Genomic DNA, 15,806 nt, shown 5'->3' with positions numbered 1-15,806 from the left:
GCCGTCACAACTTCCAAAGGTGACCAGTGATTTTTTCAGTATCATTTGAACTTAAATTTTTGAGAGACTTATCCATTGCAGACTTTAAAAAAATATTCAAGGGACGCCTGGGTGGCTCAGTGGGTTAAGCCGCTGCCTTCGGCTCGGGTCGTGATCTCAGAGTCCTGGGATCGAGTGCCACATCGGGCTCTCTGCTCAGCAGGAAGCCTGCTTCCCTCTCTCTCTCTCTCTGCCTGCCTCTCCGTCTACTTGTGATCTCTGTCAAATAAATAAATAAAAATCTTTAAAAAAATATTCAAATTGTCCTATCTTTGGTGAATGGGAACTCTTTTAGAGTTCTCCAGTGGCCTTTGATAATGTCGTTTTATAGTAAAATGGAATATTCCAAGTTCATCTTATACATTTCATGCCTCAGACCTCAAATTACCAATTTCTCCAAGGATCTGTGGTTCGTTTTAGTGGGAAATGGCATTTGGAGGCCATGATATGGCCTTGACTATTATTGCTTACTGAGCCTTCATTGTTTCTGGGCCCTTTCAGTAGACAGGTTATTTTAAAGGAGAAAATAATCATGAGCTCATACTTGTTTTCAATTTAAGTGTAAGATTATAGGGTTTCTTAATATAAGAACTTTTTTGATTTTATTTTTTTCTTAAGCTGAATTGTTTGGTTCCTAACAATATTCCCTTAACTACTTGTTTTGAAAATATTATTACTGGGGCACCTCGCTGGCTTAGTCAGTAGAATATGAAAACTCTCCATCTTGGGCTTGTGAGTTCAAGCCCCATGTAGAGCCTAAGAGCAAAAAAAATGTATATTGTCACTAATATTATGACTAACAGTAAGACTACGATTTAATGAAGACAGTCAAAATACTGTGTTTTAAGGTCAGTTGGAATAATTGTTTTCTCTTTGTGGTTACGACACCAGCTTGATAGCAAGGTTCATTTCTTTCAGTTGTTTTTCAGTTTTTAAGGATTGATTTTTTTTTTAGGGGCTCCTGGGTGGCTCAGTCCGTTGAGCTACTGACTCTTGGTTTCAGCCCAGGTCAGTCTCAGGGCTGTGAGATCAAGCCCCGCATTGGGCTCTGCACTCCGTGTGGAGTCTGCTTGGGATTTTTTTATCTCTCCCTGCCCCTTCTGCTTGTGCATGCTCCCTCTCTCTCAAATAAACAAATCCTTAAAAAAAAAAAGAGTTGATTTTTTAAATGTTTTAACATGTTTTTTTTTTTAAAGATTTTATTTATTTATTTGACAGACAGAGATCACAAGTAGGCAGAGAGGCAGGCAGAGAGAGAGGGGGAAGCAGGCTCCCTGCTGAGAGATCCCAGGACCCTGGGATCATGACCTGAGCCACCCAGGCGCCCCGTGTTTTAACATGTTATATGCAAACTGAATCATGGAACACTACATCAATGATGTATTATATGGTGACTAACATAACATAATAAAAAAGAAAGAAAGAAATGCTTCACAGAATTCTCCAGTGAAACAAAAAAAATGTATTTTTAATAACCTTATTGAGATAAAACTCTCATACCATACAATTCATCCCTAAGGTGTACCTACAACTCAGCAGTTTTTAGTGTATTTACAAATATGTGCAATCATCACTACAGTCCACTTTAGAACATTGTCATCTTAGTAAGATAACCCATACCTTTTAGCCATCAACCCCTGCCCCATCCCTTCGTTTCTTCCAGCCCTAAGCAACCACTAATTTATTCCTTCTCTCTAGAGAGTTCCCCATTCTGGACGCTTCATGTGCGTGGACTCATACAACACGTGGTCTTTTGTGACTGGCTTCTTTTACTGAGCATCTTATTTTTGAGGTTCTTCCATGTCTCTGTGACCCAAGGGGGTATTTCAGGCTCAACCCCTGGGTTCTGGGATTTTCACAGAGGCATCTTGTCTGTGGGTAGTTTCTAGTTGGTCTTTTTGTGGGAGACTGAAGTTGGCTCTCACCCATTCCAGTGTGCTGCTGACATCACTTCCCATCTTACCTTGTGTTGTATCAATTAGATGCATCACAGTTGATTCATTGTCTTTCTCTGTTTAGTATGGCTACTTTGCTTTTTCTAATTTCTTTTGGTATCTAGGAAGGTTTATGTTTAGTAGTTTTTGGTATATAAACCCTTTAAAAATGGCTACATTAGTAATTTATTGCTGTATAATAAATTACCCTAAAATTAGTAGCTTAAAACGGTGAATATTAGTTTTCTTGCAGTTTCTCTGGGTCAGGAATCTAGGTGTGGCTTATTAGTTGGGTGCTTCCTCCTCCGTGTCTGCTATGCATCTGCAGGCAAGCTGTTGGCTGGGCCTCTAGTCATCTAAAGGCTCAAATGGGGCTGGCAAGTCTGCCTTCAGGCTCATTCACAGGGTTGTTGGCAGGCCTCAGAAGACCCACTTCCAAGATCACTCATGTCATGTTAGCAGGCATGGTCCCTCACCACATGGGCCTCTCTCTAAGCTTTCTGAGTGTCCTCACAGTGTGGCAGTTAATGATCTGAGAGAGTGCCAGACAGTACCCAAGATGGATCCAAGTCTCTTTAAAAGTAATCTCGGAAGTGACATTCATCACTTGTGCTATATGGTATTTGTTAGAATACCCAAGGACAGCCCACACTCAAGGGCAGGGTATTAGCAAATACATGCGTGCTTGGAAACAGGTGTCATTGACTGCCATCTTATGGGCTTTCTACCATAATTCCCATAAGCTCCTTTATTCTACCTGGGTAAATAGTTTGACTCCTGCCTAATAGTTAGTGTTAATGATCTTGTTTTACTTTTCTATTTTTTACTCTTCTTTTAAAATTGCATTCTCTCAAGATTGTCAGAAAATATGCTTAAATTCTATTTTTTCCTCATGTCTTCAACTTCATTATTAAAATCAACTCTATAATTAAATACATGAAATGTTCATTGTAAGTCCTTTTGTTGAGGTTCCCCAGTCATCTATTGGTTGGCTGAAGCTCATCCTCTATTACATTCCTCAGGAAGGGAACTTGTTCACAATTTTCCCTGAGCTTTTACATGTTCAAAACTCCCTTTCTTTAGCTTTGGTAATTGAAGGAGAGCTTGGCTGTATATAAAATTCTTGGCTTATACTTTTTTTTTTTTTTTTAAGATTTTATTTATTTGACAGAGATCACAAGTAGGCAGAGAGGCAGGCAGAGAGAGAGGGAAGCAGGCTCCCCGCTGAGCAGAGAGCCCGATGCGGGGCTTGATCCCAGGACCCTGAGATCATGACCTGAGCCGAAGGCAGAGGCTTTAACTCACTGAGCCACCCAGGCGCCCCTGGCTCATACTTTTTAAAATTTTGGAAAATATTGTCCTTCACTTTCCCATTTCTTAGGTTCCTTTTTCAAGGTCCATTGACATCTAATTCTCTTGCCCCTCTAAGTTATTTTACCTTTTTTGCCTGGAAGGTATGAGAAGTTTAAAAATTTCTCTAAAAGTCTAATAGTTGTGCTAAGATATAACTTAGAGTTGACCATCTGCATCTGTCTTCATAGACAACTACCAGTCCCTTTTCATTATGTTTTCTTTTTGGGGGGGAAACTTTTTATTAGATGATAGTTTTAAATATTAGTTCCACTCTAGAACGTTATTTTTCTTCTTCATGGGTTCTGGTTATAATGTACTGGATCTTCTTTTTGACTGTCTGCTATTTCTTTTTTTTTTTTTAAAGATTTTATTTATTTATTTGACAGAGAGAAATCACAAGTAAGCAGAGAGGCAGGCAGAGAGAGAGGAGGAAGCAGGCTCCCTGCTGAGCAGAAAGCCCGATGTGGGGCTCAAACCCAGGACCTGGGATCATGACCTGAGCCGAAGGCAGCAGCTTAACCCACTGAGCCACCCAGGCGCCCCCGACTGTCTGCTATTTCAATCATTTGTTCTCTGATCTTTTTTACCCTTTAAAACATTTTATATTCATTTCCTGGGTTGTTTTACTGCTTTACTTCAGTGTACCTTACGGCATTTTCATTCAGATCTATTTTTCTTTATGTACCTCTTTCCTCACTGTTTTGGTCTGGTAATGACTTATTGTCTTGTGAGCTTTTTAATGACTTTTATGGTTTCTTACTTGACATTGTATCCAAGCATTTTTAGTTTTTGTTTGTTTGTGTTTTTTGGGCACAGAGTTGGATAAACTAGCCAGCTATTACTGAAAATGGAAATCCCCACTCGTCACAAATGGGCCTCCATGGTTGCAACTGTTCTACTAAAAGGCCTAAAGAAGGATATATAGAGGGGAGATGTCCTATCTCTTTGATTTTGAGATATAGAGTGGCTGTTTAATGACTTATTTATGACCATAAACGTCAAAAATTCTCTAGAAACTTCCTCTTCCTTATCTCATACTGCTTTTTTAGTCTCTGCTCAGCTTGAAGGCCTGAAGCCTTACGTTTTTTTCTGTCTGGAGGGTGTCATGAGAGAGAATTGTCAAATAAGTATAAAGTAGCAAACTATGAAGTGTATTTATTGGGCAGTGTTTGTTTATCTGGGAGGATAAAAGTACCAAATGTAGGAACTACATGTATATCTGGGTCTTCCTTGAGCTCAGTCCAGAATTACTTGGTTTGTCTAAAAGGATTCCTAGATTTTGGGCTAAGGTTAAACCTGGACTAATTACATGGAATAGACTGCTCTAGTTAAGGCATTTGTTACAAGCATTTGATATATTTTTGAAGATTAGTCTTTTCTAAACATTTTGTATTTGAAAAATCTTAAAAAAAAATTGTGACCTGTATTCAGGAATTAACTGTATTTGTTCTAAAACTCTTTTTTTTCACTTCTAGGTGAATGAAGGAAATAACTAAAAATGACCAGTAGAAGACTCGAGGAGTCCATGGGGGCTGTTCAGATGGGGTTAGTCAGAATGCTGAAAGGATTCCAAAGCAAGGTTCTGCCACCCTTGAGTCCAAGGGTGGTTACAAAAGAAGAAGCAAATCCAATGGTAATGTACCTGAGACTTTCAAGTGTGAAAGACTTAATGCAGTCTCCTCAGGAGGGTGACAGCTGCTACTTGGCATTCTCAGAACTCAGGGAATTACTGATTGACAATATCATTGTAGGTAACATGGCAGCTTGCTGCGGGGCAGAGGCTCCTCTTAAAAGCCCAAGAAGTTTTTGAAATTACATGCCTCAAAGTAGATACTTGAATTGCTTAAGCTAATCAGTTGAAGTAAGACTACGCAATGAAATTATGATGGTTTTCTAAACGTTAGGTCGAACCCTATGAGACTGCCATGTGTGTAGTTCAAAAACAATGAGGTATCAGAATTTCATAGGTTTTGACCTCAACAGTGTAATACCTATTGACTGGCAAGAGTTATTTCTGTTTGCATATTTGTAGAACAGAGAGTATCAAAATGATGACTATATGGTATCAAGGAAAAATACACTTTTTCTCTGTCCTTCAAAATAAAATATACTTCTATTTTTAACAGGTTATAGTAATGTGATGAGAATGGAATTATAAACTACATGCTATAGAAAACATCAGTAACAATTTACAGAGTTCAAGATAGTATTCATCAAATTTTAAAAACCAGACTCAAGTTATGTTCCGAGGAAAAAAAATAAAACCTATCATCACTCTCTTTTGTGGTGGTCATCATTTCATATTTAAACTCCTGACTTTTTGCTTTTAAGACTTTATTATTTTTATTTAAACTGTGACACAGCTGATACCTCTTAACATTTCAGTATTCAAATCTGGGTTCCAATCAAAAAGAACCTAAAAAAAACAAGAAGCAGCATTAGAAATATGCTTTCATTTATATGGATTCAATCACAGAAATTAATTTCGTAGGGATTTTGAAGAGCATTGATTTTAACCCAAGGTGAAACGAATCAGCTAAATTATATACCTCTGGCTGTTTTAAAAGTCTTGGTGCATACTTAAGCATTATGTTGCTGTGAATGATCATCATCCCCTTGCATATAAAGCAAGCCCTGGAACATTCCAGAACAACAATAAGTAAATAATTGTGTCTGGTCCTGGGTAAATAAGTCTTGTTGGGTTATTTAAATGCCCTTATTTAAATGATAGGTTACCTTTTTTTTTCTCATAACATGAGAAAGTGTTAAAGCATTTGTGTTCCTGTTTTGGTGTGAGTAGGAGTGGCTGCTGGATCTGATCATGGGCTTAGGGCTCTTTTAAAACAAGGTCTAAACGTGCTCCTGGGATTTCTAAAAAGTTCAAACTCATTCCTAAGCTGTGTAGTCATACTCCCTAGATCCATCCATCCATCCATCCATCCATCCTTCCTTCCTTTCTTTCTCTTTCTTTCTTTCTTTCAAGATTTTATTTATTTATTTGATATAGAGAGAAATCACAAGTAGGCAGAGAGGCAGGCAGAGAGAGAGGGGAAGCAGGATCCCCGCCGAGCAGAGAGCCCAATGCGGGGCTCTATCCTAGAACCCTGGGATCATGACCCAAGCCGAAGGCAGAGGTTTTAAATTAACCCACTGAGCCACCCAGGTGCCCCAGATCCTTTCTATTTCACAAGATTCCTCTTTAGCCTGCTGTAGTGGGATAGCTAAATACCCAAACTTTGCTTGCTTGTTGTAACTTCAACTGAGAAGTAGAAGCATTTCATATTCCTCAGGTCTGAAGACTAGAAGTGATTTTTGGAAGTAGGGTTGTATGCTCAGATGCTTCTTCTGAGCGTAAATGTTAAACTCTTTGGATATGTTCCAGTGCAATTTCTTGACTCCCCACCCCCCAGTTTCTTTTGTGTGATTTCTTCAAAATCGCATGTCATTTCAAATTAGTGTGCAAAGAGCTCAAAAGTGCACAGGTACTTCTCTTGTATTATTTAGTTAATTTAAATATTTCATAAGGGAACTTAGTGGCATTCCACAATTATCCTGAAAGCTGCAAACACAAATTATTCATTACTGGCACTTACGAAAACACTTTTTCAGTATAACCATTTATGAATCTTCAGCTGTTTTTTATTTTTTTATTCTTTAATCTAGCTGACACCCTCGGAATTCCTGAAGGAAATGTCCCTTACCACAGAGCAGAGACTGGCTGATACACGTTTGATGTGCCGACCACAGATCATCGAACTTTTAGATATGGGGGAAACGCATCAAAAGGTAGCTGCCTCCTGTCATACTTGCTTATGAGGCAGGCTCTGGAATAATGTGAACATTCTAGAACAACAGGAACTAAGTCATGGTTATTGTTTCTGGGCTAATTCCTTATTGAGTTTGTGTTATATATTCTTTTTCTACCTCTTTTGATCTTGATATTTGTTGATTTAATATGGATAGAATTATAATTAATAAGTACAAATAACTTTTGACTAGTCACGTTTCTTAGTTACTTCTGGATGCTATTGTTTATAAGTCAGAAGTAGTTCCAAGGATTATAGTGGCCAAATCCAGTTAAGTCATCTTCTTAACACAGCAAGAAATCCCATCTTCCCTGAGCTGTCATCACTAGAAAGGAAGAAGGTGGAATTGTTTATTAAAGGCTGCATTTGTTATCTGTTCTGGCTCTCTTCCAATAGCAAATGTATTCGTTTAGTCTCTAAAGAATAGTTATTTTAACCTGTTTTTATATTCTAATGTAAACCATGAATTCCAGGCTTTAGGAGTATATGGTTATAAAATAAGGTCTTATTTCCTACTTTTAAATTAATTTCTTGAATTAGATGCTTTACTTTTTATGTACAAATTATGGTATGAACCTCCATTAGTCAAACTGATGGAAATCTGCCTCCTCTCAAAGGCTTCCCCGGGCTAATCCTGAGAGATTTTCAGAGATCTTTCCCCCATGATGAGTGAGTTCCTGAGGCTCTTCTGCACTTGCTGCAGCACCATTGCCTTCCCTGTGTAGGATCTGCACAAAATTTGCTCTTTCTCTGAGCCTTGCTAGCTTTAGTTATGGTTTCTTCTCTTCTTTGAGGCCAGTAGCATGGCTTCTCCCAATACTAACTTATCCTGATCAAGGGCTCTTTTCTCCTTTCCCATTGCATAACTAAGACCAGCCTTATTTTCCTGCATATTTTCCTGTATGTACTGCTTGTGTGTGTGTTAACATATTTTGACCCATGCTATGAAGGATGACATAATTAGTACACTTTACTTTATCTCATCATTTCTCCTCTTTCTTTCTCAACTCATTTGGTTATTTTTACTTTATTTTCTGGAGTTTTATTTGTTCTTAGTTGGGCGACAGTCATCTTTCACCAGTCTCTTCAAGAAGAGCCTATGGATACTATACTTCCTTGGTTTTTTGTTTAACAATGTATGCCTATTGCCTTTATATAAAATTTCAGATTTGTTAGGTTTAAAATTCTTGGGTCACACATTTTCCCCATAAAATCTGTGCAGGCATTTTCCTCACTACCTTCTAGCTTTAATGGTAAGCAGAAATATGATGCATAATGGTATGCAGAAGTGTGATGAAGCCAGCTTGATTTATCCCACTAGAGATATGTCAGTCTTTTAGCTCTTATGGCCAAAGACTGTTTATTCTAATTTAGTATGCAGTAATTTTATTAAGACATGACTAAACTTTTCTTGAGATACTACCATGTATCTTTAGTTTACTTCTAGAAAGTTTTTGTTGAATGACCCAGTATTTGTTCTTGCCATTTTTCATTCTTCTTGAGGACTGTCAATTATGAATATGTTGGACCTTCTTTGTCTACCTTTCTACATATTGTATTCCCTTGCCAACCATTTTTAATTTTCTGTTCATTTCCATTTCATTGTAATTATTTCCATCAGGTTATCCTCTATGTTCTTTAATTTGAATCTTGTGTATATGTGTTTCTCTTATCATTCATCCTTGAGTTTGACAAGTTCAACACTTCTGGATTGTCTCACAGCATTTGTCTCAGTTCCCTTTTTATTTACTTGTAGCTCAGTATCATATTCCTTTTATTTTCTTCCTACTTCACTGGTTGTTTTTATCTTCTTTTATTTTTTGAATCACTTTCCTGTTCCTGATCACTAAATGTTGGAAGTCCCCAGTACTTGGTCCTTGAACTTGTTTTTCTTTTGAACTCATTCTTCAGGTGACCCCATTCTAAAAGCAGGCTTTAAATTATACTTTTTTAAATGTTTACCTTCACAACTGTTTATCTTGCTGTGGCCCATCCTCTGAACTCTGGCTCAGTTATTCAGCCCAATGAATGATTGGCGGCTCAGACTTAAAATATTCAAGCTCTAATTTTTGTGTTTCCTTCCTTCCCTAAAGACACAATCTTATCTCTTTTGTCTCCTCTATCTAGTATATATTTTCTCAGGCCAGAAACCTACCTTGGGATTATCTCTGATGCCTCTTTTTTTCCTTCATCTTATATGAAATCCAATGACAAGTGCTATAAACTTCTGCTTTCACAAATATGGCTTTAGTCAAACTGCTTCTCACCAGCTGCACCAATACCCTTCCAGTTCAAACCACCATTCTCTAGACTACTGAAATAGTCTCCATGTTTCCATCTCATTCCCCCATCATCAATTCTGCACAAAGAAGAAAGAATGATTTTTTTAAAATGTAAACTAGGACATGTTACTTCCATGTGTAAAGCCATCCAACAGCTTCCTCTTACCCTCAGAGTTATAGGGTCCTTCATTGTCTAATCCTATTTCCCTCATAGACCTCTTTTCTTCCACTCTTCCCTAGCTCATTCTCTCTAGCTGTGCCCCCTCCCCTTTTGTTGCTCTTCAAACACTCAATGATAATCCACACCTCAGGACCTTTGCACCTGCTAGTCATTCTAACTGTAATCTATTCTCTCAGATCTTTGCAGGATTTGCTTAGATCTCTGCTTGGATGTATTTTCCTCAGAGAGGCTCTCCCTTGACACCTATTGAAAAGAGCATACACCCTGCATTCACACTCTCTCCTTGTCTGTTAGTTTTCTCTGTAGCCAAATCACTGCCTGACCTCATATTATACATTTCTTTATTTTTTATCCATTTCCCCAAGAATGTCAGCTTCATGAGGGCAAGGGCTTTGTTGGCTTTGCTCACTACTATGTGCTTAACATTTGGAGAATATTGGAAACTCAATTAGTATTTATGAATGAACACATGAATTTTTCATCACTTTGATTGCTTAAGTCCTCCCTGCCTCTTAATTATTTGCTTTGTGGTTTCATATTTTTTTTCCATTATGTCTTTTGGGTTTATAGTCAAACAGTGTAGTCAATATTTTCATTGGTTCATGGCAACTTTCCTATTAACTGTTCTTCACTTGCCATTTTCTTTATTCCTTTGTTTTCCTTGAATATTTTTGCCCTGATCTTGATTTATCAAGATATTACTATTATTGTTTCCACTCATTTTTGGAGGGAAAAAGGGCATTTTTCCCAGACTTGTGATCTGCAGGAAATTCTTGTTGAGGCATGTCCTAGTGGTGCCCCAGACCAGTAGGAATCCTTCATGATTCTCAGCACAGCATTTTATGAAAGAGGATTGTGTGCATGTGTTTATTTAGAAGGGGGCTGAGAGGAAGGAAGGAAGGATGAGCTGTGTTAGCCTTTTCCCAGAGTTGTGACTTGTGGGGACCCTTAGGAATCAGAATCCTTCTCTCCTAGCCTGCCTCAGTGAAAAACTCCTTCCTATAAACATGTGAAATTATGTGTTGCCCATTAGGCCCTGCCTTCCCTACTGTTTCCTGGTGCCAAATGGCATACAGGTAATTTCTTATTGCCATTCCTAGTATTCCAAATAAGGAGTTGGTGGTTTTGCCTATCAGAGTATGCCACCTGCTTAAGAGGTCTGAATAGTGCAAGCCTTACCTGAGATCTGAAATTGTGGACATTCTCACTGGGTATATCTTAACCCTGGTTATTTGTGGCAAGAGGGGTGGGGAAGGGAGCTCAAGCTGCCACTTAAAACCTATACGAAGTCCATCTTGGAGTCTGTCATTTATGCTGAAATCCATTGTTTCCTCTGCACTATAAGGCCTCTGTCATAGGTCCAGTGATCTGTTTCTGGACTTTTCCACACCATTGGTCAGTTTATTCAAATCCAAAACATGGTATTTAATTGCCATATATATATATTTTTATATAAATATGAATTGTATATCTATAATAAAAACAGTGGCAGAAGGGGGCAGAGGGACAGAAAGAATTATAAGCAGGCTCCATGTCCAGGGCAGAGCCTATTGGGGGGCTTGATATCACAACCCTGAGATTATAACCTGAACCAAAATCAAGAGTTTGACACTTAAGTGAGCCACCCAGGTGGTCCCCAAAACTATATATATATATATATATTTTTTTTTAAGATTTATATATATGTATTTTTTTCTTTATATATGTATATATATCTTTCTTTTTTATTTATTTATATGTGTGTGTATATATATATATATATATATATATTTTAAGATTTTATTTATTTATTTGACAGAGAGAGAGAGATCACAAGCAGGCAGGGAGACAGGCGGAGGGGGAGGGGGAAGCAGGCTCCCCGCTGAGCAGAGAGCCCAATGCTGGCCTAATCAGGACCCCGAGATCATAACCCAAGCTGAAGGCAGAGGCTTAACCCACTGAGCCACTCAGGTGCCCCCTTTTTAATCAATTTCTAATGTTAAAACAACTTTGAACTTCTGAGACAAACCCAATTTGGTCATGATATGTTATCCTTTTTATATCTTGTGGGTTTCAGTTTACTAATGTTTTGTTCCTTAAAAGAAAAAAAAACCCTATTGTATATAACTAAGATTAAGCTATAGTTTTCCTTTCTCCCGCTATGTTTCTTAGTTATAAGAAAGTTGTGCTACCATCATCAATTTGGGATATATTAATTTTGTTTCTTTCCTTTGGGAGAGTTTCTATAATATTCATGCTTTTTCTTTAAATGTTTGCTAGAATTTGCCTGTAAAGTTATTTGGGCTGGCGTTTTCTCTATCAAAAGTTTTTACTTACAGATTCAATTTCGTAGTTCAAGAACTGCTCATATTTTCCATTTCTTCTTGTGCTAGTGTTGATAAATTGTATTTTCTTAGGATTTGTAACTTTAATCTAAATTTTCACATTTCTTGACATAATACCCAGTTATTATCTTTTCAGTTAGTTCAGTTTCTGTTGTAATGTCCTTATTTTCATTCTTTATATTGGCTCTTTGTGACTTCTGTCTTATTTTCTTGATCATACTCACCAGATATTTTATCAATTTTATTAGTCTTTAAAGACTTGACTTTTGGCTCTGTTGTTTCTGTAGTTACTTTCCATTTTATGAATTTTTATTGTTTTGGTTATATCATTTTTTTCATTTTGTTTGGATATTTTTTTATGTTTGCTATTGCTTTTCTAAATTATTGAGATGGATGCTTACATCTTCATTTTGCAGACTATACTAAGGTGCCCCAGGGTGCAACTGTGTACTCACAGAGCAACATGGAATATTCTAAAATTTCAAGGAAACATGGCAATGCTCAAAACCTATTGGATTCTACCTAAGCTAATAGCTTGAGATAATTCATACTTTTAACATTAGATTGTGCTGTCTTGTTAAGCTCTTCAGTTCCTTCACACAGATATTTGTTGATAGAGTTTTTCTTCTTTTTTTTTTTTTTTAAAGATTTTATTTATTTATTTGACAGAGAGAGATAACAAGCAGGCAGAGAGGCAGGCAGAGAGAGAGGAGGAAGCAGGCTCCCCGCTGAGCAGAGAGCCCGATGCGGGGCTCGATCCCAGGACTCTGAGATCATGACCTGAGCCGAAGGCAGCGGCTTAACCCACTGAGCCACCCAGGCGCCCCTAGAGTTTTTCTTCTTATTTTCATAGGGAAATCATGACCTTATTCACCATTGCTGTAAATGGAAGTTTTGGGTTGGTGTTCTAATTAGCCTGTATTTTTAAAATGAGGACCAAATCTTCTACTTTCTTTTGTATTAAACAAGTTGTTCACAATAACTTCAGTACTTATAACAATTATTGCCTATAGTAGTTACCCCTTTGAGTGTTTTGTATGTTTTTAGTATTAACATCCATACGTCTATGTAGTATTTTCATTTATTGCCCTGTCATTTCTGCCACTGTGGGACTGTATAATGAATTTACTTTTCAATGCAGTCCTCAGGAGTTGACCTGGATCAGGCATTATTCCAGCCCTTTCCATCAGAAATTGTGTTTCAGAACTATACTCCCTGTGAAGTCTATGAAGTTCCACTCATTTTGAGGAATAATGACAAAGTGAGTATGTTTGCTGGATGTACCTTTCATGGATATATAAGGGATTAAATAAAGTGGGATCCTATAGGGTCTTAGATGAATTTTTTAATTTGAGAGACCTAGAAAAGTAGATTAAAAACATGCCCTTTGACTATAAGTTTAATGAAGACAATATTATGTTGATTTACTCATGTGTGTTCTGGCCCAGATCAGTGTCCACCAAATGATCAACTCCCAATATGTATAGTAACATTTTGTTGAGTAAATTACTAGCTAGGTAAATGTCGCAATTTAAAAAAAATGTTTATTTATTTATTTTAGAGAGAAAGAGAGTGAACGGTGGTGGTAGGGTTACGGGCAGGGAGTGAGAGAGCCTTAAGCATACTCTTCTCTAAGCATGGAGCCCAACTCGGGGCTGGATCTCATGACCTCAAGATCATGACAGGAGCTGAAACCTAGAGTTGGCTGCTTAACTAACTGAGACACCAAGGTGCCCCAAATGTCATGGAATTCTTATGTGTGACCAGTTTAGCTAGGTTTTCATTCAAGACGGGGTAAAACATATATTTATGTTTTCTGCATTAGAGCCCCTGTAAACTCTACTCATATGAATTGCAGTTGTTGAGGTAAATTATTTATACTTTATAAATTGTACTTTTTAAAAAACTTCAAAACAAATGTATCTCCCTTTCTCCTTTTTCTTTCTCCAAACTTCAAAACAGATATATCTCCCTTTCTCCTTTTTCATTCTCCTCCTTTCTACCTTAGATAGCCTTCAGATTTTTGTCTACAGATCATTTTGGACAGCTGCTTGCACTGTCTATACCTTGGCCTTTTGTTGTGGCAACTGAGAGTTTCTTCTCCATCCATATGCCTTTTTCCCCGCTAGAGATAAATTATGGTTTACTTCAAGAAAAGGTATTAAGTGCCTGAAGAGGTCCTTGACATCTAACAATAATGGAAGAAAGAATAATGTGGGAAGTCAGCATGAAGCACAGTTAAATGTGAAAAGTAATCAGAAGGAGAGGAAGGCATCTGAGAGATACTGAACTTCAGATGTGAAGACAGGTAGGAATACCTCAGGAGTTCAAGAATGTGGAGACAAAAATTCTAGCTGTAAGAAAAAGAAGGAAAATAAATGAAGACTATGCAAGAAAACTTTTAGTTATATTTGGTACAATAGCTCATTAAAGGAATCACTGATGCCTTTCAGAGATCAATGGGGTGATGTGGTGACAGCAAAGTCAGACTCTGGAGAAAATGGTATATTTAGTTCTTGGCTACAGGAGTGTTAGCAAGAGAAGCTCAAGGGACAGAAGTTAAAAGGGTAGGCAGAGAGAAGAAAAAGAATCTGAGATGCTCAGAATTATGCCCCTAGACCTCAAGAAGAGATGTATTCCATAGACATCAGGACTCTCTCTTTTCATATAGGCTGCCAACCAGTTCCCTTTGTCAATTCCAGTTCTCTTTTTCCCTTTCTCCATGACTTTTTGACTCTTGCTCAAGTATTTTAAGGCTCTTAAAGACAGGAGCTAGCCCAAGGGACATTTTGATCACTCTTCCTTGGCCCTAAACAAGAAATGATTGCCAGTGGGTATAATATGAGCAAGTAAAGGGTATAGGCCATTTGTAAGTTTTGTCTGCCAAGGGGCACTAAGTTCTCATGGATAACCCAGTACCTCTTGGTTCGATGCTGCTACAGTGTGACCTCATGAAAGGAAGGTCTTCATCCAGGGAAAGCCCAGCTACCAAAAGTAGATTGATTTCTCTAGCCTAGGCAGGCTTATCCTTGGGTAACTCACCCAAGAACAAGCCTGCTTCTCTACTTCCTTAGTTCATGGACTCATAAAGAACTGCTGGGATAAATAGAGGCACAGAAAAATGCTTTCTATCTTATTTGCCATTTATTTCCTTCCTCATTGGCACTGAATGCAAAAGATAGAGCCTGTTTGGTCATTATTTCTCTATCTCACATTACAAGGTGGGAGTAAGCTATGAACCCTCTACAAGGCTCAACTTGATTCTACTTAGGATATAATCATTAGCACCCAGACTCTAGAGTCAGACTAATTAGGTGGATTCCAGCCGAGCTGTCTCCCAGCTGCAGACCGTCGCTTCACTACTCTGGGCCACGGTGGTACTAATAGTACCCATTTCAATCAACTGTGTGGAATATTAAATGAGGTAATGAACGCAAAGCGTTCAGCTCAGTGTCTGTCACATAGGAAGCACTAAACCATTATTATTGTCATTACTATTACTATTACGTACTGTTGTTGGTATTTTCCTTTTTCATTTTTAATCTATGATTCTGCTTTTGCCAGAAGTATTCCCAGCAACCTTCCACAGTGTCGTTCTGTCCATCATAAATGACACTGCACCTTCCCCTTACCAGGAAAGCCAGATGGACTCCTATCACATTCACGTGTCTCTTCCTTAACCCCCACTCCCTAGCCTTAGCATCTGTCTGAATTCTCTCTCTGCATTTCTTCTTTCTTTGCCCATCTAGGTTTCAGTTTTGAGAGTTGTGGGGGTTCTTTTGCCCTCATTTTGCACCCGAGACTTCTCCGTCACCTTTAACTATATAGTTCACTGTGTTCTGCCCCCTTTGAGTCTTCAAAAAAAAAAAAAAGAAAAATCATTTCCC

General features: G+C 38.0%; 1 protein-coding gene across 1 annotated transcript in view; it reads left to right on the top strand.

Moving 5' to 3' along the window:
- The window catches only part of HYDIN (HYDIN axonemal central pair apparatus protein), a 403,917-nt gene that overhangs the window by 95,282 nt on the left and 292,829 nt on the right, over positions 1–15,806 (top strand). Inside the window, exons 4-6 of the mRNA XM_047711407.1 lie at positions 4,802–4,959; positions 6,990–7,112; positions 13,061–13,180. Of these exons, the coding sequence (XP_047567363.1) occupies positions 4,825–4,959; positions 6,990–7,112; positions 13,061–13,180 (378 nt within the window). The 5' untranslated portion in view covers positions 4,802–4,824. The remainder of the gene's footprint in view (positions 1–4,801; positions 4,960–6,989; positions 7,113–13,060; positions 13,181–15,806) is intronic.

The sequence above is a fragment of the Lutra lutra genome, chromosome 17 (genome assembly GCF_902655055.1).
Source record: "Lutra lutra chromosome 17, mLutLut1.2, whole genome shotgun sequence".
Lineage (NCBI taxonomy): Eukaryota > Metazoa > Chordata > Mammalia > Carnivora > Mustelidae > Lutra > Lutra lutra.
The sequence above is the reverse complement of the archived record's forward strand: the minus strand, read 5'-3'. Positions and strand labels throughout refer to the sequence as shown.